The sequence below is a fragment of the Platalea leucorodia genome (genome assembly GCF_965183815.1).
Source record: "Platalea leucorodia genome assembly, chromosome: Z".
In the NCBI taxonomy this organism is placed as follows: Eukaryota; Metazoa; Chordata; class Aves; order Pelecaniformes; family Threskiornithidae; genus Platalea; species Platalea leucorodia.
The window spans coordinates 68,172,604-68,199,733 of NC_138858.1; the positions used below are offsets into that span (position 1 = coordinate 68,172,604).

A 27,130-nucleotide genomic window follows, 5' to 3' on the forward strand; every position below is an offset into this window, starting at 1 on the left:
ATTCCAGTCTGTCCTTGTCCCGCATGTACTGGGGAGCCTAGAACTGGACCCGGAACTTCAGATGTGGCCTCACCAGTGCTGAGTACAGGGCAAGGATCACCTTCCTCATCCCGCTGGCAATACTCTTTCTATTGCAGCCCAGGAGGCTGCTAGCCTTCATTGCTGAGACACAGAAAAAGATTGTTTTTTGTAAGAGTGTAATACGTAGGAAGGACTTCTACACCTTAAGTGATTACAGATTCCACAGGTTTACAGGGATTCAGGAGCAGACAAATCTGCAGAAAAGAAATCCACTGAGGATTATTAAACACAGTAACTTACACTATCACAAGATGTCCCTGAGCTATAAAACTGGAAGCTTGACAAATGGGAAATTGGATGATGTATCACTGTGTGCTTCCTCTATGCCTATGCTTAAAACATCCCTTTTTGACTACTGTTGAAGATATTAGGCTAAACAGACCTTCGGTTTGACGCAGGGCTATTCTTAGGTGTTACAAAATGCTACATGAACTGTACAGTGTATTATCTTACACCCATTGCAGTCATTTACTAAGTTTCTGAATTAATTTGATTATTAAAGATACAAGATTATGAAAGATAACTATATTTAAATAACACTGTTAAAGATGAATTAAAGTTCAGAACTTGTTTCAATTAAGTAGTAGGAAAAGCCCCTGAAGAAAAATACAATGAAGATTTTACCTCATATCCCCATCAAATGAACATCCAAACTCAGAATAGCACTTAAAAGTCAAATGTTTCTTAGTGTACAAAGACCTTTCAGCTGTTCAGCATTCTTTCAGAAAGCGCAAGACAGACATGTTGGAGCACCCAGATATATCCACCAGGACAATAGTATTAAAGACACTCTTTCAGTTCTTCAAATCGGTAGTATAATCAAAGGACACACATTTAACAGGCCAATATTTTATTGCTCTCCAGAAATTTTCATATCATGCATACTGCTGATCAGCTTTTCCAGCTACCCGATACGTTCAGGAATTTGTGAAGTCTCTTCAAATTTAAGAATCTCTTATTTTTTTCTCAGTTGAGATGTATTTGATAATATAGTCCTAGGATTATCACCTCAATATTTTGCATTTTTCCCTCTCTTTTGAAATCCAAGTCCTCATACAGTTTAAAGTACATTTTTACACACAAAAAAAAGCCCCAAATAATCTGTACTATTCCTACAGGGCACAAATGATGTTCCTAAAAAACAGTCATTCATGTTAGGGTGTATTTCGTAAATGGTGGCACTATGTAATGGGACTTATGAACCAACACCATATGACCATATATTAATCAACAGACAGCACATTGAATAAATGAAGCAATCTTCATTATTAACAGATGGTAAGTTCTAGCAGCTGCTATTTTATAGGTTGCAAAGGATAAGGACAGTATAACAAAAAAGTTCAAACAGCAGTTGATACTTTGTAAGAAAATACCACGGGATGCAAATCTGCAAGAATCTTTTTTTAAAATCTCAATTTACATATAGTCTAGTCATCAAATTTAATCTTTTTCCCTTGGAATGCTGTAATTTGAGACATTTGTTCCCGGCGTCTCCTGCTTGCTTCCCATGATGGATGAAGAGGCTGCTCCAAACATGCTTTCTTATTGTCACATTTAATACCTGCAGCTTTTGCAAATGGTTGCTTCTTGAGCTGTGATTCCTTTTTAAGAAGAGCTGTGCAAGAAGCACAAAATAAAACATTAACTACATCATGAACCTTCATAAAAATATGCTAAAACTAGCTAGAGATTGCAGATACTTTCAAGAATTTCTTAATGAGCCATGGGGAACACATTCATCTGAACGTTCACAGCAAGATTTCCTCATCTTGCAGCCAAATAAATTGTCACTTGTTATACTGCAGATAGTTAAGATTTATTATTACTGACCACATTCAAAATTTGTGTAGACAAATATTCAGCACATTCTCAACTTTTTTCTTCACAACAAACCAATAAGATATTACACAATGTAACTCAGTATGACTGAAATTATATCCTTGATACAATAAATTCCAAAATGGAACCATATACTATAAATGGAATAAAATATTGAAGGACTAAACTACTTGTTAAATATCATAATCTGACACCTTTACCTGTGCACAGGTAACACTAACTGCTCAACATGAAGACAGATGGAAAAGCACTTTCCTGTGTAAATCCTACTTGAAGTATTTTATAATATTCAAAAACAGGAAATAGCAAACAATATCCACAGATTAAAATGAAAGCTCAACAATTTGACCATTTTAACAACTAATGTTAAAATATGTGCCACAAAATTGAAATGCAGCAAAAAACAGCCTATCATGATTCGACTGCAGAGGCAACAAAATTTCAAGATGTTTTTACTCTTATAACTTTACCAGGTTAAGTGTAATACATACCTGTTCTTCCATTTTTGAGAGGCTGGTCTTTAGTATTTCTAAAAATAAAAAGAGAATTTAAGATTTTTTGAGAAACTTGTAAGATGACAAACACCTGTGAATAAAGAATTGTCATCACCAAAACACTCATGCAATGACTTTTCAAGCATAATGTACAAACTCCTTAGATATTGTTTCCTCTTTGTTAATAAAGAAGTAAAAATAGAAGTATTCAGTAGTGATTTAATTTGGATGCAAGTCTAGTTAGGAATCCTATGCATATGTCAGTGCTAATGTGAATATGAAAAATACCTAAGTGTCAAGAAAGCACAAGAAGACTGCAGCATAGTTTATGTGAAAATGTTCTAAGCTGTAACTTGATGAAATTCTACTTGTTTGGTAAGGGCTACTAAAAATCACAACAATTTCTGTTACTGGGAAGGAGGGAGGGAATGGAGAACATAACAAGGGGAAAAGGTACCTTCTGTTTTGAGATTTCTGATTAGAGGCAGACAAAGAACTGCAGAACATTGATTCTAGCTTGCTTCCTTTTGCATGTGGCTTTCCTTTTTCCATGATCAAATCCTGCGCTGTCCCAGGCGCTGTATTCTTTTCTTTCTTTACTACGTTTTTCTGAAGTCCATCCTTTTCTTTCACTGAAGAATGAACAGTAACTGCTGCTATCTTTTTCTTTCTTTTTACTTTGCCAATGAAGAAATCATCATTGCTGTCACTGTCAGAATCTGATGACTGGTTATAAAACCTCTCTTCAGTACTATCATCAAAGTACTCCTCTTCATTAGGATGTTCCTGCTCACTATCATCATTAATTATTTCTTTTGCTGCACGTAATTTGCTCATACTCATATTTTCTTTCCTTTTTTGATAGCCAAGTTTCTTTCCTGTTTTATTCTGAGTGACTGCTTGCATTTCTACTGCCTGAAATGAAGATTCTTCTGGAGCATATGCTCTCTCCACTTCCACAGTTTTCTGCTCAGATTCACACAGTTCTTCAGCCACCTGGTTAGCTTCTGTTTTCATACTCATTTTTGTTTTGTGTTCACGTCCTTGCTGTTTTTGAGCTACTTTAAAAGGTTGGTCATCCAAATTGCTATTGAAATGTTGCGCTGATTTAGGCTGTTCTTCTGACTTAGCCTTCTTCGAAGGTGTGGCTTTGGCTGGGTTCTTTCTTGCATCCTTAAAAGCCTGTACAGCAGCTATACAAGGGGCAGAAGAAAAATCTTTTGTTGCAGCTACACATGAATTTACATAAGTTATTTTAATATAATGAAACATTTTTGCAAGTTAAATATGTTGTATTGAGTAAGCATATTTTGAATGTCTTTATCAATCATCTACTGAACAAATGGGTAAGACATACCTTAGAGTACGGCGTCAACAAAAGTGAGGAAAAGAAATTATTACCAAATGAATACACTGTTAAACTTGGCTTTAACTGTGAACTTATCTTTCAGCAAATAATCTGCAGCTGATAAATCATGTTAATTTAGGGCATTACTTTGTGTGTAAAAACTGCAAACAAATAGTAAATTGCCCAGATATAATTAAATAGGTATCTGACATGCTCTGTTATTAACAAAGTAACTTTGTGACATTATTACTAGGACTTGACCCTTTTTAACATCAATTTTAGTTGGAAAATTTGAGCTTAAAGGGAACAGGAGATAACCTAAAGAATAAGGAAATATTCCCTAAGGATTCTGGGAACAGTTTCCAGGGAAGTTTAAGGAAGTCATTTGCAAAACCTTTTAGCTGCCTTTGGAAAGCCAGTTGTAATGCTCCTTTTACCTTTGTGTCTGCATGTTGTTGTGCTCATTGCCAGTTCAGTCCTATTTAATTTAGAGATACTCCATTACATCCATTCAATTTTTAGAGTTCCCATTATGAGCCCTGTTTGTCCTACTCCCTGTATCTTAAATGTCATATAGCATACTGTCACATATAACCCCATTTCAACCAATATAAATGACTACAAGCTTGTGATGCTTGTTTCACTGCAGCTAGTTAAGGTAATTACAGAAGCTTTTCAGTTTTTTACTTTTCTTTTTATACTGGTTGTTCATGTCAGGAATATATAGGAACAAGGTAACACACTGATAAGCTACTGAAGTTATAAACAAGTTAATATAATGTTTCATACCTTTAAGTTCAACAAATCTGGGTTTCAAGATGGGGTGTGTTGCAAGTCTTGCAATGGCTCGCTCAGTTGCAGTACAATTTGGCTATACAAAATAAATTCAAAGGAATGAAGTCAATAGAACAGTGAATACTTATACAGGTCTGTATCAGTTATGCTACAATGCACACTAATGTGATTCTGGACTATTAACTGAACAAGAGGAAAAGCTTATCACACTATAATATTTCAATATTTCTTATTTCTCCTGTATTACCATCATTCTAAATGAGGAAAAATCTGACTGCCCAAACATTCACAAAAATGTAAGACATGTAAATCTGGTATTTCTCCGGTACTGAATAGGGATAACATGATTTTTATTTTAAAAGCATACCAGACACATCTTTCAGAGCTAACACGCTGCTTTCACATTCACTATTTCTTACATGTGCAGAGCAAATTCAGGAACCCCCTAAATAAAGAATATCCTATTGGTAGAAGGCATTCTGCATGAAGGAATACAGCAGCTTGCAAGAAGAGCAGTATGGATGCCATAAAACTAAGCAAAATGACATAACAGGCATTGAAGGAATATACATCAAATGTGTGTGGTTGAGAGGTAAAGTCTAACCTGATCTTAAAGACAAACAACCTTGAATTTGATGTGGTAGAATACTGGAACTCTAGACTAGTTCAAAGAACAAATATGATCTTCATGCTTTAATTTGAAGGAAAAGGAGAAAAGTAGGAATTGCTTCAATTTCTGACTTCCTCTTTTGTATATCAGAAGTCACAGGTATGATACATTGTAAAAGCTACCTCAGTTTCAGGTTCTTGTCATCATTCTGCTTGAAGAACAAAATGAGAAGTATCCAAGACTCTTCCAAACACAGCTTTGTCTTCTTTTTTTTGAACAGATGGAAAAGGGATGTAACAGGCTTGTGAAACACAAATTCAGCAGGAAGATTTCTTAAAGCCTGCAGTGGAATTCTCTGGGAGAGGAGAAAAGACACACCTTCCTCCTAGTAGCACTATAATGGATATATGTTTAAATTGTTGCTACCTGTGATTTGAGCTATGTGCTCCAGGAAGTACTACAGCAGAAGCCACCAACCAACAGATGAGCCTGGTAAAGAACCGGGAAAGTGCCCTGTGACCCATTCTGAGCTGGTTTTGGTGCCCAACAACTCAACATGACACACTGCCTCTCCTGTCCTGAGCTACCACCGCAACAGATGGAGCCCAAGTCTCAGGTATGTAAATGGCAGGGAATAAAGGGTGGAGACTGTACTGGCTCTGCCCTGGGATGGAGTTAACTTTCTTCACAGCAGCCAAGATGGTGCTGTGCTTTGGATTTGAGACTAAAACATTTTAGAGTTGGTAACACACCAATGTTTTAGTTATTGCTGAGCAGTGCTTGCACAGCATCAAGGCCTTCTCTGCTTCTCACTCTGCCCTCCCAACAATCAGGCAGAGGGAAGGAAACACACCTGGGACAGCTGATCCAAACTGACCAAAAGGATTTTCCATTCCACATCGAGTTGTGCTCAGCAATAAGAGCTCAAGGAAAGGAAAAGGAAGTGTGGGATGTTTGTGGCTACGGCATTTGTCTTCCCAAGTAACCGTTACGTGAAATGAAGTCGTTCTTTCCAGCATGTGGCTAAACATCTGCCTGCCAATGGGAAGTAGTGAATAAATTCCTTATTCTCCTTTGCTTGCTCACACAGCTTTGCTTCACTTATTGAACTGTCTTTATCTCAAGCCACGAGTTTTTCTCACTTTTGCTCTTCTGATGCTATCCTCATCCTGTGGGGGAGGGGTGAGCGAGCAGCTGCTGGATGCTTAGCTGCTGGCTGGGATCAAACCACGACACAAACACTACCTAACACATCAGCAACACATGTTTAAAGTATCTGATCTGCTTGACTTAAGAGTGCTCAGTGGGGAATCTTACTTGTTTGTATTTACATTTTCTTCCAGCAGAATTATGACACTTAGTATAAACAGTTATGTATTAACTGCACAGAGATAGATGGACACTTCATGCCAACTAATAGTGCAGGACAGTCACTTTCAGTGCTTTGGTCTGAAGGAAACAAAGCAGAAGACACTACAGCTACAGCAGAGCCAGTACTTCTAAATGCAGAAACATTTAATTGGTTTGCAAAACATAAATCTTATTCCTCAACCAATGCAAAGCAAGTTCCATTTGTACTTCTTTTGCCATAGTTCTAGAGCATACAAAATATACTCCGTGTATGTCGCTCGTATTTCATGTCTGAAGCGCAGAGCATCTGGGAATTCTAGTACTTTCCTTTCTCCTCAAGTCTCTGCTATTACAGTGTTGTTTCTCCAGGTCAAGAAAAACTGGAAAAATGTTTTTCTCTGTAGACTGTCTACAGAACTATGAACACTGGCCAGAGGAGACGGGTCAAAAGATGGGTCCATTTCCAAGGGCCACAGACTGCCTTACTTTCAGGCTAGCCTAGCTCTGAGAACTTGAAATCTGAATTTTGATCCCCAAGTGACAGTGCTGCATGCTGCCACCAGATTCCTGGGACAGCAAGCTGACATTTCTGAAGATCAAACGCTATTTTCTTTGGAGATTTTTCTATAGCTGGAAAATCTATTTCTGAACTTAATTAATACACTTTTTCCCTCAGCTACTTCCTGTGGGTTTTGAAAGAATATACCATGAAGTTCAGAAAGCAGCAGCAGCTCCTGTGCAACATCTGGTGTCCTTTAATTCAAATATTTATAGAAAGGGTTTAAGCATATACATGCCAATCCATATGGAATAACCACATTTTTTCCTCATAGCAAAATACTTCACAACCACTGCTCACAGTGATAGACAGTAGCCAACAAACATACCATATGACATTCACATTCTTTAAAATTTCCCATTTTTCTGTTTTTTTGGCACATCCAATGCTCAATTTATTTTTCCTCAAGTATTTTCCAGTATATAAAACCTTGGCAGAAAATAAAACTTAACAGAAAAACGTCAACTGTATTTAGAGGAAGAACACCCTTTCCCCCTCCTCCTGCCCGCAGTATGTTTAATGATGCAGACACTGGAATTGCATACATTTATTCTCACATGTTCCTGTTACTTCTTGTATTATTTTGCACTACTCATTTTTCCATGCAAGAATGTCCTAGTACTTTCCACAGGAACATTCTCTCTCAATCAGTGTGCAACTGAGGTGCTGCAAAGTAAACAAAGCAACCGAGCAGTGTATAGTCACACTTTTCAGTGAGAAGTTGTAAGCTATGTACAGAACCACCTGAAAGTCAGAGTCTCCTCAAACTTTTCATCTTGGTAAGTGATGCATTATTTCTGCATATGGTACTAAAGACATCTCTCTATCATCACTGACAGGTTTTGTTAAACTCCATGTGGACATTTAACTGAATGAACTGCACTGATCTCTATATTTTCAAATCTCTTAAAATGAAAAGAAACCCAAACTGCATAAACAATCATTCTTCATCCGGAATGGTAGATGTGCACACAGATGCACAAACCTCAAAACATAACTTGTCAGTTATAGCATAATAAAGCAGCAGTTGTATAACTGACACATGTGCAAACACACATGCGTGCCCCACATAAGGGAGACAAACTTTGTACAATGTGACAATGATTGGGAAGAGAATGGACATTACAAGCTTGCTAAGATAAAAACAGATTCACAATGTAAGTTTTGAGATGTACTGGCATAGGGGTCAGAAGAAGTACGAAATTGCTCTGAGAGCTGGCAGCACTGGGTAAAAAAAAAGTCAGGCAGAAGTTGTGTGAGTAGTACCTGCTTCATACAATGCAGGTGATAAAGTGAGAATGAGAAACTGAGTGTGTCAGGGCCTTGGGGCAGATGTGATTGCAGGAGTTGAAATGGATACCTTGTTAGCATGCTTGAGACAGTAGAGCTTCAGGAAGAATTAAAGGGCAGAAACCTGGGATTAACTTGGGAACATGAAATGGAGACTTCTGACCATTGCTTCATTCTGATTACTCTTCCTGTTCAAGTCTACTTTTGTTTGTACCCTCTCTGCTATAATTATAATCAATAATAGGAAAGAAAGAGGTCATACTTCTATTCTTCAATTGACTTTTGTACAAAAGGGGATTGCCTTGTTACAGGTCTCATCAAAACCAAGACTGCTACTAGAAGAGTATACTACTACAAAGACTACTACTAGAATTTCAACTGGGTCACAGGACAATGCTACCGAACTGGTAATGCTTGGTGGCCCTGCATCTGTCACTTCAGATCATCTCTCGGTTATTTAAAATGACATTCAAATGGAGACAGTCAGAAACCCCACTGACAAGTATGCAGTACATGGCAAAAGCCATGACACAAAAAGTAACCTTGAAGCATGTCATACTCAAGTTTCTAAACTAACTGGAAGTACAGTTTAATATCAAGTATAACAACAGCCTGATTGTAAGCAAAAAAATGGCAGATATAATGCAAACCAGAGTAAGCATTAAAAAAACAAAGCAAAACAAAACAAAACAAAACAACACAAAAAACCAAAAACCCAAAACCCAGTTCTGGGCCAAAACAAGATGTCATTGCAATACCCTTTGTAGCAGCTTAGGAGAAGAGCTGTCTCTCTACTAAAAAAGCCCCAGAAAACCTGTTAATCCACACATTCTTCCCAGAGCTCTAACTAGTTACAGCTGTCCTTCATAATAGCAGATGTGGTTAATGTGGAGTCACAGGGTGGCTGAAGGTGCCAGAACATGGCTGCCACCCAAGTCCATCCCATGACCTCATACTGCATTGGAATAAGACCCTTCAGAAAAGTTACTTTCTGACTGTGAAATGCTGCTAGTTCTCCCTCTTCCTTTATGTCTGTAAGACATACAGTATGTGATTTGTGGCCATCAGACATGGTGAAGATTTTGGTATGAGAGGCAATTGGTTATTGGTATCACTCGTGGCAGCATTGTCATCTCTCAGCTCCTGACAGCAAGATATTGTTTACTGACTGCGGTGGGTTGACCCTGGCTGCATGCTAGGTGCCCAACAAAGCTGCTCCATAACTCCCTCAGCTGGAGAGGGGCACATTGTCTCTGCCGGTCCTTCCTCCTCAGGGGGAGGACTCCTCACACTCTTCCCCTGCTCCAGCATGGGGCCCCTCCCATGGGAGACAGTCCTCCATGAACTTCTCCAACATGACTCCTTCCCACGGGCTGCAGTTCTTCACGAACTGCTCCAGTGTGGGTCCCTTCCACAGGGTGCAGTCCTTCAGGAATAGACAGCTCCAGCACGGGTCCCCTGCAGCGTCACAAGTCCTGCCAGTAAACCTGCTCCAGTGTGGGCTCCTGTGTCCACAGGTCCTGCCAGAAGCCTCCTCCAGCATGGGCTTCCCACGGGGTCACAGCCTCTTTTCGGCATCCACCTGCTCCGGCGTGGGGTCCTCCACGGGCTGCAGGTGGGTATGTGCTCCAGCGTTAACCTCCATGGGCTGCCGGGGACAGCCTGCCTCACCATGGTCTTAACCATGGTCTGCAGGGGAATCTCTGCTCCGGCACCTGGAGCACCTCTTGCCCTCCTTCTTCACTGACCTTGGTATCTGCAGGGCTGTTCCTCTCACATATTCTCAGTCCTCTCTTTGGCTGCAGTTGCAGGTTTTTTTACCCTTCTTGAATATGTTATCCCAGAGGCGCTACCACCGTTGCTGACGGGCTCAGCCTCTGCCAGCAGCGGGTCTGTCTTGGAGCCGGCTGGCATTGGCTTTGTCTGACACAGAGGAAGCTTCCAGCAGCTTCTTACAGAAGCCACCCCTGTAGCTCTCCCACTACCAAAACCTTGCCATGCAAGCCCAATACACTCACCTTGGTAAGAGGAGGATGGATCAACTAGGGAATGCAGGTCTCTGTTGGATTTGGCAAGAGTTTAAAAGAGAGTTGTTCTCCCAAATACAGAAATAACAGAGAGCAATCCCATAGTATTCAAAGGAGAGAAATATCAGCACTAAATGCTTCAGACTCTGCACTGGAAATGGATAGCCAAAACCTGTCAGATTTATAATCAACTTTTACTCAGTTTTTACTCAAGCTTTCCCAATTTTCCATGTAACATCAAAATGTTCGTACAGGTGTTATGAAGAAGTAGCTATGCAAGCTTAATAGCAAGACAGGTGGGAAGTTCTTACGGCAGTTACTTCTGTATGGACATCAGGAAATCATGCAAGTTTCAACAGATTTTTTTGCATAGGACTATATACAATTTTTAAAATAGACTGATGAAAAATTTTCAATTGAAGCTAAAATGGATGTCCTAACAGATCTAAAGCCTTTGCAAAAAAACTCAGCACAATAATGTCTTGTAATAGAACAACAGAAGAAAAACTTAACAATGTCTTACAAAACATCAAGATACACAAGTAAACCTCCAGTCCCCCTTGGCTTCTTGCTTATTAGTCTTTTCAACACTTGCCACAGTTTATATTGGTTTACACTGTTTTCTGTTATTACAGTAATTCAACCATGAAAATATTTGGATATTTACTTTATCTTGCAAGCATTATGGAAGGTGAAGACCCATGGCAACATAGGGTACTCTGGACTATCTCTTCACTCATCTGCAGAACTGCATACAATAGAAGGTAAAGGTCTGGAGAATCTTGCTCACCTTGCACTGATGGGCAGTAGCACTGACTGTCAACTCATCACTGACTTCTGCAGACTCTTGAACCCAGCATCAGGGAGAAGCATGAGATTCTTCTAAATACTATCAATGTGCTTACACTGCCTTAACTTCATTTGTATGTCTTGACCAAAGCTATTTTTTCCCCATAATATTTTCACTTGGAACTACCTTCACACATCCAGTTTGGTTTGTCTTTTATCAAAAAGGAGTATGAATTATAAATTTGTTTCTATCATTGTCTCCTCTTCTTTTAAAATAAGAATTTCAAAATAGGCCATAAATTCAAACAAAAATAGCTTTTTGGTGTTCTTTGCTGCATGCATGATAAAAAATACCTACTATCCAAGCATTTGAAGAAGTTTAAAGGTCCTTTAAGAAGCCTAGCACTTTACATGTGTTAAAAGACCATATTTAACTGGAGTATAAAAGAGTCAATAGAGTTTCTCCAGATTAACCTGTCACAACTAATTTAGCCAACCATACAAGTGTGAGGTAAATGCTTATTTTTCAGATTCGGAAATTGTCAAAGAGAAATACAGTGTTTCATCCCAAACTACTACAGTGATCTACAGCAAAGCTTGGCATAAACCCCATACCTGCCCAAGGACAAATTACGTACTTAATCTTCTACTAATTCTTTCCTTCTTCTCCTTACACATAAAATAATTCCTATGATTGTTTCAATAAAGAAAAGTCAGATCAAAAAATCCCGAATAAAGCAGGCATGGATTCCTTATCATCTCCTCATGGAGAACAGGGTCAACTCTAGGTGTAAGCTGAAACAGCAAGATTGCCGGAAAAGTCAAATGCTGCTAACTCTTCTTCACTTCTTCCAGGGCTAGTAAGAATATGTGGCTATAATCCTCTCATTCTGGCATCCCACACAAACAATGCATGCATTTTCTAAGAAAAAATGTGAACTTCTTAAATTTGTGAAAGAGGACATAAAGTGAGCACCGTGCCAACTCCCCCGCACAGTTGTGATGGACAAATGTATCTACGATGTGGACAAATCCCCAGTGGAAAGCAGTTGTGAAGAGAGCACTCCCCATATTAGATTCTAAAAAAATTATACATCCAGTACAATTAACCAGTATAAAATATGTACAGTTCTGGCTTATAGCAACATAAAATCAAATACATGAAACATAACAGTATAAAGGCTACATGTTTTTGCTTTTTATATATAGTTTTGTATAAAATACATGAGTTTCATATATTTTGACATTTGAACAGTTGAGGCACTATATCACTACAAAACATGTCTTGCCAAACTGACTTAAAAAATTTGGCACACAGCACAGTACAATAGATGCCACTAAAAAAAAAAAAAAAAACAAAACCAAAAACAAACCAACAACAACACCCCAAACCCACAAAAAACCCCAAACAACCCCCGCATCCTGCACCCCAAATCAGGCAAAAGACAATCATATTGAGAAAGTAAACTGGAAAGCAAAATATGATGAAATAGAAACCCTGAGGCAAAAAATGTACTTCAGGGGGAACAGAAACAAAATGCCTCTCAGACAACAGGCAGTAGCTGTGAACAATACAAAGAGAAAGGTCTTTGACACAAAATTCACATAGACTTCTTCAGAGAACGTAATGAAATTTGGAGGAAAGGTCATATATAAATTAGTTTGACAACCACTACATATCAAATCTGAAACCACAACTGACTTTTGCAGAAAAATGAAGCTGACAGATCATTTGCCTGTAACTGGCCATCTAGAATCAGGGTCTGGAGACTCAAAATAGGCAGTTGTTTATTAACTCCAAATAGGGAGTTAAGCTGGCCAATCTTGAAATCTGAAACAACAACTATTTGGGAAAACAAAATTTAAAAAATTGATTACTTGTACTTAATTGTTATAGAAAAGAGAGCAGAAACACAAAGTAGACCAAAAACACTCAGGCAGTGCTGCAAGCCAAGTAGGAAACAGAATTGTCCGAGTTCACTATGATCTGAATGCATCTGAGCCTCAAGATCCAGCTGCGCACCATGGGCATGTCCAAAGACTGAGTGGAAGCAGATGGTAGCAAATAAATTGGTGAGATATAGGGATGAGCTCCACATTATTAAAACTATTTAATGGACCAAGAAGTTCACAGCATTCTGCCTTGGACAAACCTGAGAAGTTTCAGAACTGAGATATCCACCATTCTCCTTATGAAGCCAATTTGGTGACAAAACTCTGTAACGAACTTTCAGGGATGTAATCTTGAGGCATCCTTACAATATTTCACTGTAAAACAGATCCTCAAACCTGAAATTATCACTTGTCAGATGCAGCCTGATACAGCACTGTATGTATAAGCACATATGAAAGACAGTTTGTAATAGAGAAAGTAGACATAGTTCAGATTTTCAAATTTAAAACAGATGTAAAGCTTCAAAACTAGCTAATGTTTGAAAAACAAACTCCAATTTAACCAGGTATATTTCAGATAATTTATAACGTAAAAGTAAAGGATTTATCCTTGCCAACAAACCCTGTCTTGCTCAGACCTTCACATTTACAAGCGTTACCACCAGGGAACACACCTATATGTAACTAAAGTATTGTTAGGTCAATGTCTTTGGATAAAACTCTTGGGAGAGATGTACTTAAAGTCAGAGCACTGCTGAAGGAACTAAATATGAGAGCCAGGGATCTGGAGGCACAGACGACTTAAAGACTTCACAAATGCTGCACACACTAACCAGGGGTAGGCCATGTTATAACATGCTATTCAAAACAAGACAGAATTTCTTGGCATACCACAGTGTAATTTTCGTGCACAATTGAAAACAGGTTTCTTTTAATCTATATGTTTTTCAGCCACTTTCTGAAAAAGACAATGGAAATACAAATTCTGTTCACTGAAAAACTATTAAAACATCTGAGATAAACATACCAGTTCTTTGGCACAAAATGTAGATTTTCCATCATTAAGTCTATTGAGGGAATATATGCATTCGAAACTTACTCTAATGATAAACACATGTCAGATATATATGGAAGCCCTGATATTACTTGAGCATATCAGCAGATGATGGATGTAAAATAAATGGAAACCCTGGATGTTCACATTTTATAGCAGGTATTTCACCATATGGCACACAGAACAGTCACCTTTATGCTTAGAGGCTCTTGGGCATCTTCTGGGCCATTACATTATTATTACTGAACTCTGGCATGCAGCATTTTCCTAATGTGTAATCACTCAACCATTTAAATCATCATGCAGTTATTTGTATTCCAAACCCAAGAAAACTAGACCATCACTCTTTAAATTTAAAGCTGTTATACTTTCACTAAGTGACTAGTTACCTCATGTTTCTCATACTTTCTCTTACCTAGTAATCTTGCCATAGAGGGGCAACACGCTGTAAACTTATGCTCTCATTTTACCATGCTATAACTTTTTAACGTAGCTGGTCTTAGCAGCTACGTTCATTGACATGCCAATAGATGAGATTTTCCCTTAAACAGAATTCCAGTAATTCAAGAACATCTGATTTTTCTCCTTCTACAGTTAAGTTTTAAAAAGTTCAAGCAATAGTGCCTCCAGCACTTTTCATCTGTTTTTCCAGTTTTAACAGACTGATGGGCTTCATATTGAGCTCAAAGAGCCCTCCTAATTCCATAACTTCATTTTTTTCTTTTTTAGCTTTTATTTTTATATATCTCAATTTCTTAATTCTCAGTTGCAGCACTTTAAAAACTGATCTGGATAGAAAAGGGGGGAAGAAATCGGAATGGTTTTGTATTTTATTTTTATATGATAAAAATTTTTATATGAAAAACTGATAGAGTTTCATTTATAAAAATAAAAAGAGCAAAAGACAGCAGCAGCTGTTTTTCATTTTTAGAAATATCAGGAATGTCAGATTTATTTTTTTCTGATTCTGTAATGCAATTCTGAGTCCCAGTACAAAGCATATATACAGAAAGAGCTTTTCCAGTTAGTAACATGTGAGTAGCTATCAGTCTTCAACATAAGTGATTACAATTGTTTATATAACATTAAAGACATCTTAACACTTAAGTTCTCTAAGCAACCAAAATAATGAAGGATTCCAACTCATGTATGTTCTACCTTATGTTGTCTCTCCTTGCACTCATCTTCTGTGCCAACTCTATGGTGCTTCTCAAAACAAGATCAAGAGGTAATGAACTATGGCCACCTTTCGCTCAATGGCACACTGATCTTGGTTTCTCACACAAAAACCAACCTGTTGGAAGTTAATGCTTTTATAACCACCTCCAGTAACCTTGGTTGAAATTGCTCAATGGGTACCAATAGTTAGAGGATTAGCAGATAGACAGATGGCAAGACAGGGAAAACATTTTCCTTTCTCATTTGGTTAAGGATATCCTTCTCGCTACCCCTTCATGTGGATCAACTTTATAAAATGATCACTTTCCCTATAGATACATAAAGGATGCAATTCAAAGATTCTCTCTTTAGTACCCAAATGAATTAAGGGTAACTGAAAACTCTCACTATTAATATCTGTCCTAAATTTGTAGCTTCTCTAATCTCATCTAACGTTTTCTGTCCACCATAATCGTTCTGACTGGAGGCTGTAGCACATTACTGGTACCAAACTTTTATGACAGTTGGAACTCCCATACAAAAGGCTTCTTAGTGCTTCTCTTGTAATATATTTGTGCTGTTAGACTTAAAATACAGTGCTTGACAACACGGCACCACTCTCATGCACATACATCCTACCCCATTATCCCTGTAAAGATAGTGCCTTTCATTAATTATCTTGAAGACCTGGTGGAAGGAGGATATCTATTAGAACTGTGATGACATTATATGTCAGGTATTCTAGTCTCCCCCCATTAATTTTTTCAGTTCAAGGATTGGTATGGAAATATTCATAACTTACACCCTTTCTCTGTAACTTAGTATTGGAGGTGCCGATCAACTGGCACTGTAGGCAGTCTGATTTACCTTCATTATTTATTGGATCTAGCTGTTCCCTCCTTCGCCTTTAAGAAACATCCTGAAAAGTAGCCACATGCCCCCCGTCGGTCACGTCATTGTGAATCAGATGTTCCGCCATGCACATTGTCTTCCCCCTGCTTTTAGTTTAAGTACTCCTTTATGACCTTTAAAATTTTCAGTGCCAGCAGCCTGGCACAATTTTGATTGTGATGCAGCTCATCTTTCCTGTGCAGCTTCCTCTTGTTCCCCAAACACCTAAATCTCTCCTTTCTATACCACACTGTCATCCATGCATTGAGATTCTGGACCTCTTGCCTCTTGGGCATTGTATACAAGTCTGAATAATATTTTGGAGAAGGATACCAAGGAGATTCTGGACATCAGTAAATTGGACTTCCGTTATTTAAGGGAAAAAAAAAAAAATCGCCAAACCAACCAGCATACCTTGAGAACCTCTTGTTATGTAACATATTTTTTCTGCATTTTCTTCAAGGATAGCATAAAAACAAGACTACTTCTAACATCTTCCTCTAGTGTTCCCATGACAGCTCATATCCAGTAAGATATTTATATACATCACTTAAATACTCATTTAAAATAGGAATGAAAGTTGAGAGTTGCTTGTCTTTCATGAGTGTTGTGATATAAATCTTTCTGGGACTGAAAAAATACAGCCATGTGCATGTGAAGCCTCCTGCATCACAACGTCACTACCAGAGACATATCTGAGCTTAAAAACACTGCTCATCCCCACCTATCTTTCTATCCATTTATGCTCTTGCAAGTGTGTTTATTGTGTCTGAACTACCTAGGTGAACCAAGCCAAATATCGCTTACAAAAATGTGAATCAACTCGCTCTGAGCTTTATTGACAACAATATGCCTGCCCACATTCTGGTCTGACCCACCAAATAAGTGAAATGAGCATAATGAAATCAAAAGCAATCACATCACTTTTGAGATTGAGCCTTGTCTAAGGGACAGGAACACACTTTAAGAATCTTGAACGATCAGTTCAGCCAGGCAACAAAATTAAGTAATACAGCTTCATAGGAATGTAAATGAGTGGTAGAAAGATCCCTGGACTAGTAATTGAAAATTTGACAGGAGACAGCTTTTTTATGTCAGAGATAAACATAGTATCTCTGTGAAAAACTGCCAAAGTTACTAGCAATTTATTTCAATACTGAACTTTAAAAAGATTCTTTCCAAAATGGACAGAATCCAAGCTGTAATTACACTGAGATCACTACAATTGCTACTCTGCTGTTGAAGATGATGGTAACTTTGGTCTAGTCTATCTCCTTGCTCTCAAATGGTGACCCTACTGAAGCCCACGTGTGGCACCCTAGTTTGAATGCAAAGAGGCTGACGGAGAAGAGATCTACAAATTGATCTAGAAAAAGTAAGGGGAAGGGGGGGGGGGGGGAAGGAATGGCTAGCCAAAGGTGGGAGGGCAATGGACAGAACATAGCATAGACAGGAGCCCGAACTCTCCCAGTGGGAGCCTGGGAAGGGACTGATACTGGCTGGGCTAGCAGACAGATGGACAATCAGGTGGAGAAGTAGGTGGGAGAAGAGTGGAGAAAGATTTCTTAAAAGTTGACAGACTTAGTTTTATATTGACATAAAACTTTGGTTGCAGCCATAGCAATAGATTCTAGGCTCTAAAATATAGAGGAGTGTATATATAAAAGACACGCTAAACAGCTTGCAGTTTAAGTGATCAAATCTGGAAGATGAGGAACCTTCAGGAAAAGAAAACAAAAACCAATCAGTCACACAGAGAAAGTATTTACACCTGAATGTGATATTCATCACTGAATGCAAAATTCTTCACTTCATCAGTAGTCTTAGGAAGACCACAAACATACTTGTTTAACATTAACATCTGGTGTTTGACATGGAAAATTCTCATGAAACAGTGGCTTCATACACTCAGTGTAACTTCCATTTATACAGAGTAAAAATACTCAGGACAAAAAGAATTCAACTCTGCAACACTGATTCCCAGCATCAAGCCAATTATTTTAGCCTGTGTTACAGGAAACTGTGCTATTAAATCAATGCAACACATTTCCAAAAACATAAGATGTTGACAGATGCAACTACTACACACAGAAAAGTATACCTGGTATCTGACATGCAAATGAATACCTTTATTTCCATACTGAAATAAGAAAGGAACGTAACATAACATTTTAACATGTAGGAAAATAAATGGAGTATTATTATTTTACTATTCTCAGCATAAACACATGGTTGGAGAATGGAAACATCTTTGTAGGCACAAGGCAAAACATTAATTCTGAAGCAGAAGTAAGTAAAGTTGCTAAAAATGTTTCCAATAATTGATACTTAGAAAGAAGGACTGGGGTCAGGGGGTGTGGGGTGTGGTTGTGTGATGTGGAGATTGTTAACAGAGTTCAGGTAGGCGATCATTAGGCTATTAAATTATCACATATTCTTCTTATAATTATGCTCTGCTTGTCTATACATGATTTCTAATTCAAGAAGAGTGTAACAACCAGAACTCAGGTTAAAAAAATAGAATGAAGTTTTTCATTGGTCCCTCAAAAACACCAGCCATTTGTCCCCACATTGCCAAAAATCAAACCACAGAACAGCAAAGTGAAAAGAATTAATGATAAGCACATTATACAAACCTGATGGACTATCAGATCAGTATTACGCAAAAGACTGATTCATACAGTAGTCCTCTCCCTATGGTTTATGGATTGCAAACAAAATATTTTCATAAGCAAAGAATGTTAAAAATCCACACAAGTAATTATCTAGTTATGCTGCTATTAAAGGCACTAACAACAGAAACAGAAGTTTTATATCAATAATAACATCTATCCTAATCGGGATGTTTTTGTAGTGAGTAGAATTCTTCAGGGGGGATCTAGGGGGTGGGGCAAGAAGGGAGGAGGTTGCGGAAAAATCCCCTGAAGCCCAAACGAAAGAGAGCAACTATTCTGTGCTTGATCCAAAGCCTTTGAAGTTAACGGAAAGTCTTCAATTAAACTGCAAGAGACTTTGCATCAAGCCCCTTTTATGATTTAGTGCATTTCCTCAGATTAAATCCACAGAGAATACAGAGGTTTTGTTTTTATATGTTTTCCACTAGAAAGTAGATTTTTTTCAAATAGAGGCAAAGATCACAAGTGTACATTTAGGATTGTCAGCTAAAATAGAAACCATTATATTTTTCCAAGTTAGGAAATACAGATATGACTCTTCCTTCTCAGACACAGATGTGTTTAATCAAAAGTTCTTCTCGATTCAGAAATTACATCTTCCTTTCTTTCACTGTCACACATTTAAAAAGTACTAGCAGTATCAAGTTTAAATTTCCTTAATAAATAAGTGTATTCATTAGAATAAATGTTATGCATTTATTGGTTGTGTAACCATGTCTTGTATGTGTTAGTGTCTTGTAACCAAAGATTACCATCTAGTGATATACTCCGGAGAACCTGATGCTCCAAATAATTACTTACTGGCTGTTAGTTAATGCCTCAAAGTTAGTAGCCTTTCATAAACTGCCTTTCACAGACTGTTGGTGTGAAACATGCTTTTCAGTGTAAATCTACAAAGAAGAATGTAAAACAACACAAGCATTGTGACTACCCTATCTTTCTCTTTTTTTGGTTACTGATGAGAGAGAGGTTGTGGACTGACAAACGACTAATCTCAGGCCATCACCTGCATAGTTTGAAAAGAAGGTGATATGAATCTGAGAAATGCTATTTTGATGTGATTTAAACACTGTTTTGAAAGAAATAAAGGTAATGCATAATCAGTCCTGTAACTTCATCCTTTTTGCTCCTGTATGTCCTGGGCAGAAATAACTTTCTACCTATTTCTCATGTCCTTCTTGCCCAAGAACTTCCTTAGTCCTGCACCATAGATCCAGTGAACTCACGGAGGAGTTTGGGAGGTGAAACAGAGTCTTCTCACATGTGAAGAAGTAGAACTCTCATTTGATAAATCACCAAAACCCTTTTCTTATTACTGTTAGTGTTTTAGCTGGTTCCCCAATCCCAAATTCATCTGAGCCATATAGGTAAAGAACCATAGACACTAAATTCACTTACCCCTGAAATAACCCCCAGAACTTTAACTGTAGCATAACAGCCTTTAGGCATCCGTTAAAAATATCTGGACCTGAAGCTAGACAGCACTAACGTCATCCCTCCAAAATCATGTTAAGTACAGCTGTCTTCATCAGGCAGCTTAGACTTTTAATGACCAGAATCATACTGTGCACCAGGCTGCTCAGTGAAATCCTGGCATGTCTCTCTATGGCCGTGCATGAGCTGCCCAAGATCCTGTTTCTTAAAGCCTTCAAATTCCTTTTAAATTCCAAACAAGACAAAGCTGGTTCCTGAACATGAAGCAATCCAAAATAAGCTCACCAGGCCTTACATTAGCAAAAAAAATAAAACCAAAAACTTCTAAGAGCTAGTAATGGCTTACATTTCTGGTCTAGAAGAAATTTCTCAACACACTTGGAAATTGTGGCAAGCTTTTCAGTAATCTGGAGTCTCAGAGATGTGGCATGGCCCCAACAAACTTTGAAGACCACCATATACTCAAAATTTACTGTGCAGAATCCTCTTTGCAGACAAGCATCTGCATGATTCAAACATGACAGGATTGGAGTACCAGGTGAAAATACAGAACTCGGTAGGAAAAGGTGGTGCTTTCTGCAAGTATCACAGATTAGAGCTCAGTGCAAAAAAAGGAAAACTATGCTACTATGTGAAGATTGTATCCTGAAGCAAAAAATAGAGGATGTATTTGTCATCTGCAAATATTTGTTGGTATTTCTGCAAGTCAGAAGCACATGCTCAATTTGAACTCTGACAATAATGTATACTGGTACTCTATTCTTCATTCAAAGAAAAATCCAATAGTTCTTTGCAGTTTCAGTTTTATTCCCACCCCATCCCCCTCCAAATCTGAAAGTCATTGAATTTCGAAGCACATAGACTTTATTATTTAGAAAAAATAAGAAGTATTTTGACTTAAGACAAGATGGCACTCCAGATCATTGCTTGGAGTAGACAGATCCGTTATGCTGGAGCAGAATTCTGTCATTCTCAGTGTTTAAAACACAGTGGGTTTTTTTCTATGTTCTATATACTAAAGACTTATTGGAAGAAAAACTAAATGAGATGCTACAATAAATTAGTCGATATCTGTTAGCACTAGTGCAAAGGCAACAAAACTAACTGCGGTTATGATGGTGTTCACAGGTGGACCAACGTCCCCTTTTCTGGAGAAACAGCACAAATGACACATATAATTTCTCTAACACTGGAAAAATATTAATACATATTAACTTATTTATCCTGCCTATCTTAACCTAAGTTACCTTAAACGCATGTTAGCAATAAGCTGAAGATAACAGTTAAGACGTTTGTCAGTTCCCAAGTCAGTTTCCTGCTTGTAATGAACAGCATTTTTAGAATTAACTTCTGATTTATAACTTCAGCGTGCTGAAGCACAACACTAATGAACCAAGCCTCCCGCAACAGTTCAGGTAAATATGCTGTAAGGAACACTTCAAAATGCAATCACAGCTGGAAATACCAGTTTAAAGAAACATTAGACAACAGATCTGCCACATGTTTCTCAATTTTATTAATGGCTGGCAAATATATTTGTTGCAGACAGTACACAACTGTGTACAGAAAGCGCACAAAACCTTAGTCAAAACCTATAAAATACAGGTTCCATCTTTCAACAGCTGTAACTGTTGCACCAACAATATAAAGTCTAGTTAAAGTTGCATGACAACATCCATTACAATTTTTACAATAGAATTTATCACCTGTTGATAGCAATGGTGCCAGCTGCAGCAATATTAAAATGGATTAAAAATATTTCAGCAGAGGTGCACAAATAAGAACTGTTCACCTACTGCTTTTTGTGTTACAGTAACATGGTAAGCCCTATAACATTTTCATAAATTAGGAAAGGAGTTAAGTCTTGTGTCATGTAGCTGGTGACTCTTGCCAACTCACTCTGCAACTACCATAAATCTGATTTGCTTATTAGCAATCATCAGTATAGCAATATTGACAGCTACATCATAAGAACTCAAGTTAGAGTGCCACTTGCTAAACACTTGGCACAATTTTATTGTACTTGACTGAAATCTATGCAAACTCTTTTTAAATAGAAAAGTATGCTCATCTTATTCTGAAAAATATATGGGGAAGCATAGTAATGGAACATAAAATCTCAGTGGGCAGAAAGAATTAAACAAATGTCTTGACTACATGTCCACTATGCAAAACTAATATTCAGCATTCCACAGTGAATTAAAAGCAGATTGCCTTTTATCAATGAAAACAAACCTATTCTGAAAATGAAAACAGCCACAGGATGTTTTCCTTCAAATATTTCAAAATTCAAGTTAATGAAAAGGTAAACAGTGTGGTCTGCATTTCATGTGACCTACAGAATATTGCTAGGGACAGAAAATCAATGATTTTTTTCTTATTGTATGTTTAATAACTCACTGTGGGAAAAGAAGAAATAATATATTGGAAAATTAACGTTTGTTAAAGCACAGAAGGGATGCCTTCTGTAGTTGGGGATATTTTATGGCCAACCAATAGCAACCAATAAAGTTATGATAGCTTAGCCACCACTTGTCAACAGTACTGTGATAATTAATTGTACATGTTCTTCTACTGCAGTGAGGTTTTTAACCTCTGTTGGTTTAAAAAAAGCATCAGCACCCATCCATAAATTTGTTTTGAAACATGAGACCCATTCACTACAAGATGTGAGATTAATAGACTTTCATACCATTGAAAAACGGGACCAGCAGCAGAAAGTAACAGAAATAGCAACAGTTCTAAAAACCAAAACAATTCCACGAAGACACCTGTATTACCTGTTTTTAAGGATTATAGCTAAATGAAAGCCTATTTTAAGTAAATATGGAAAGCATACAGTCAGCCATGACTATTAAAACATCAAAAATAATAGGTCAAAGTAAATTGGCAAGATTAATAATATTCCTTCTGTATTCTTGGCAATAAAATTGTCCTCTTGGAAAATAAAATTCCAACTGTAAACCTGTAAACTCCTTTAAAACAATGGCATCAATTATTTCATTTTGGGGCTCCTATACTTTACGTAACCAGCATAAGCCTGATGCATTTGAATTGTTGGCAGAACAATCTCCTACAGGAAGTGACAAAATGTCTTACTGCTTGAATTTAGCATCCCTCTTCAAGCATGGAGTCCCTCTCCATGTGTCCGTACCCATCCAGAATCTTCACTTCTGCAGCATTTCTAACATTACAGTAACGAGTTTCTGACTAGCTCATCTGCAGACTGGAAAATCTTGGTCAAATAAATTTAAAAGAAGAATGCTTTTTAGCTCCATGTCAGTATATCAGTGACCTTTTCCTTACCCTCTTCTATCATTAAGAGAAGGAAAAGCAATAAGATGCTTCCATCCAAACACTGCTCCAGAAGTGCCAAATTCCTATGATATTTTCCTATTAACTTGATTTTGCTCACATGAAGCATGGAAATCCTGCTGCACACTATGCTAATAGCTGAACTACATCACATATGACTGTGCTTTCCAACAGCATTAGTTATATTACAAACTAATGATGCCATTATAGCAGAAAATGACCCAATTCTACACTAAAACTTAGCCTGTGGACTATAAACATTTCAGATTTCAGACTCCCTCAGTGGATCACCCATAGGAATTTAGGATAATGTGGAGGAAAATGTACAATTTCATGTACTGAATATTATTTGACTCAGAATTGCTTCCTAGCATCACTTCTGCAGCACATCACTTAAAACAGTACTTATTTCTGCTCTTCTTCACTCTTTAGAGTGTCCTGTCTGCTCTCAACTTCAGCTGCTTATTTCAACAAGCATCTTCCCACTTGTAGGTCTTCATTTCACCTCTTACAGACATCACTAGTTAGACAGTTAATGTTTAATGATGTAACATCAGTAGGCTTCAGGAGAAACATTGCACTGAAATTAATGAGCCATAGGGGTGTTAAAATTCCACCTTTATTTCAGACTAATATTTGTCACATTTTGTTCACATGTGGAAACTTCCCTCTGCATCTAAAAGTATGTAGAGCCTTTTTCCAACTGTTGTTGAAAGCTTAGATTATTTACACTAAGTGAACCATGTATGTGTACTATATAAACAAAAAAAGTCTATTAATGAAGACTCAAAAAACACTACTCTGCTTCCTGGTATTCTATTCCAGTTACTAGGTATTAGCCCACCAGCCTAGATGACAAGCCACTTGTACTAAACAGCTACACAATTTTTTGTCAATATGTCCTACTGGATAAACTTCCTTAGAAAACGAAGTAACGTCTACAATGAAGATGCTATATAACATACAGAACATACTATGCAAATGCATGTACTCCCTCCCACATATGCACCTTTTCCTAAGGAGCGCGCTCGCACTCACAGAAGCAGGGGGAAGGAAACAAAAAACAAACCTTACCTTTCTGCAGACACTTTCAAAATTAACTTCTGTCCTAAGAGCAAGTCTAGTAACTTCATCTGGCTTTATTTCCTGTGGATGAAAGATATATTTATTCCTCTTATGATCAGACTTTACGAAATCTTTCTAAGGTTCACCTTCCTCATAAACATTCTAACTTCATGGCATCTCCCACTGATGTCTTAACAGAAGAAAAGCAGTTTGTTATATAGAGATTTTTTTGTGTGTGTCTGTAAATACTATGTTTACTGACTTCCAAAACATGGCTTACACCTAATCTCACTGTATCTACTACTACTGAGGGCAATAGAGATTTTCAACAGCAAAGGATGCACAAAGGTGATTTTATTTACAGAAATGTTTAAATTGCCTGTATTGTTGTGCTACAAATAAACTTTCAAAGGTTTGAAATGCCCCACTTATCTTAGACTCTGAAGTTACATCAGAACTTATCAACACATGTGAATATATAGGTTTAAAACAATGAAAATGAAGTTGAGAAGAAAAAAAACATTCTCTTTTCTGAAGAGCTGACTACACATGCAGTTTTCAGCAGTTTGGCAGCTGAAATAGAGGAATGAAAATCCTGGACAAGTGGATTTTCTTAAAAGTTGCATATTTTATGAAACATGCCCCCATGACATGATTTCTCATTATTTTAAAATACATACCTTATATATGTTGTATTACAATATGCCCTATTAAACTTATCAATTGAATGCACCAAATATTGGCTTTTTCTTCCCAGGGCACTGTGTCAAATAAATCATGTTACATACCAGTTGTTTGCCAGATGGCCATTTTAAAAGCAGTTTAACTACCGTTACGCAGAGCCCAAATAACTTCCACACATTCATAGTTCTGAAAAATGAAAAACCTTGTACAGAGAAACCTAGCTATTCTGATAGCTTTCATCTAGATCTAGCCTATATCACAATGCTGGTGGCTTCAACACCTGAAGAAAATTATCTATTTGCTGGATTTCTAAAACTCCAGGAAAGTAGATGGACTTAAATGTAAAATACAGTAATTTTGCAATTCTTGTGGTCAATAAAAAAGAAAACCTGTATTGGAAGTGCCCATGCAAAGCATTATAGTTTGAGAAAATAAGACATGTCCAAGTACTTGGACTGCACCTCTAGTTAACATGATGCCCAGATCTGGACAAGAAAGATGCTAACTGAAAACCTTTAAAAGCAACTACTGTAACTATTGGCTCAGAGTAATTAATGTATTAGCAAAGACTCAAATGCAAATGAAATTATGGGAGACATTAACATCTACAAATGTCTACGAAAAAAAATGTACTATATAATAGGGAAAGACTTTCATGTTCAACAACTAAATTATACTTGTTCCTTTCTCTCTTTTCCCTACTTAATTATTGTTAATATGTATTCCAACACTTTCTCTTCAACATCCTGCTCCATTGTTAAGTTTCCACATTCTGTCCTGTTTCTCCCCTAAATCTGGAGCAGTCTGCGCACTTCCTTAGGTTTGATTTCAGGAAGAACCAAGTAGCTTACTTTCTTATAGAGGGTCATACCTTGTGTTTCCAAACCTTACGTTGTCTGTCCTTCTATATATTAGATACCCGACAGAGAGCTTGCGCCTTACCTACATCTTTAAGGTGTTGCATAAATTACACATGTCTTAAAACTATATGCAAGCATATAATAATGGCAATAAAGTAACAGAACAAAATTAAATTAACAAAAAAAAATTGCTTTTTGTGAATGTCAGAATAGCTTTCCGATAATGAGGTCTAGAAGTCTGCAAAATCATCTTCCAAAGGTACTGGTGGAAGCCCAATCACTTGGAGGACAGAATCCAGACTGGAAAAACACTGGTGGATGTAGGAAACAATATTCTACTGGCAGATGGACAGCTGGATGACCTAATAGAATCTAGAGATGGAAAAGACCTATGATTCAGTTTTCCATGACTTTCCAAAGCATTTCACAGATGGTGAAAGTAGGACACGGTAGTTAAGTGACATGCTTACTGTCACATAGTCGGTTGGGGGCTGTGAATGAAGCTCTGGAACCCAATACTATTCATTAAATCAAGCTGTTGCTTTATTTAAAAAAAAAGATAATTTATATGATCTTCATCCCAAATAAAACTGCCCGTTTCCTGCCTCTTTAGGATTTAAATGCAGCAACCTGGTTCAGAGGGGGGGCAGGTAAACTTCAGCAATCCCTACAACTAGAATGTCAAAGGTTTAATTTTTATATGACAATATTGTAGAATTCCCTTCACATTGCAGAATCATGCATAATAATGGAGAAAGAATTACAGTTTGGAATGAATGAAGTCATGAATGGAGCTTCACTGAAATGTTTAGTATACAGAATGAGGCCAAGAACCTCCTGTTAAGGCTTAAACCCCCAAATTTATAAAACATCTCCTTCACTTCTCTGAGATTTAAGGCAAAACAAGCATTTTTGACTT

At 37.5% G+C, this 27,130-nt stretch overlaps 1 protein-coding gene across 1 annotated transcript in view; it reads right to left on the reverse strand.

Annotated features, from left to right (window-relative positions):
- Positions 1–929: 929 nt before the first annotated feature.
- SRFBP1 (serum response factor binding protein 1) overlaps positions 930–27,130 on the reverse strand; it is an 84,245-nt gene continuing 58,044 nt past the window's right edge. Inside the window, exons 4-8 of the mRNA XM_082335444.1 lie at positions 24,677–24,748; positions 4,552–4,633; positions 2,872–3,607; positions 2,412–2,449; positions 930–1,696 (exon numbers count right to left, since the gene is read on the reverse strand). Coding sequence (XP_082191570.1) covers positions 1,509–1,696; positions 2,412–2,449; positions 2,872–3,607; positions 4,552–4,633; positions 24,677–24,748 — 1,116 coding nt within the window. The 3' untranslated portion in view covers positions 930–1,508. The remainder of the gene's footprint in view (positions 1,697–2,411; positions 2,450–2,871; positions 3,608–4,551; positions 4,634–24,676; positions 24,749–27,130) is intronic.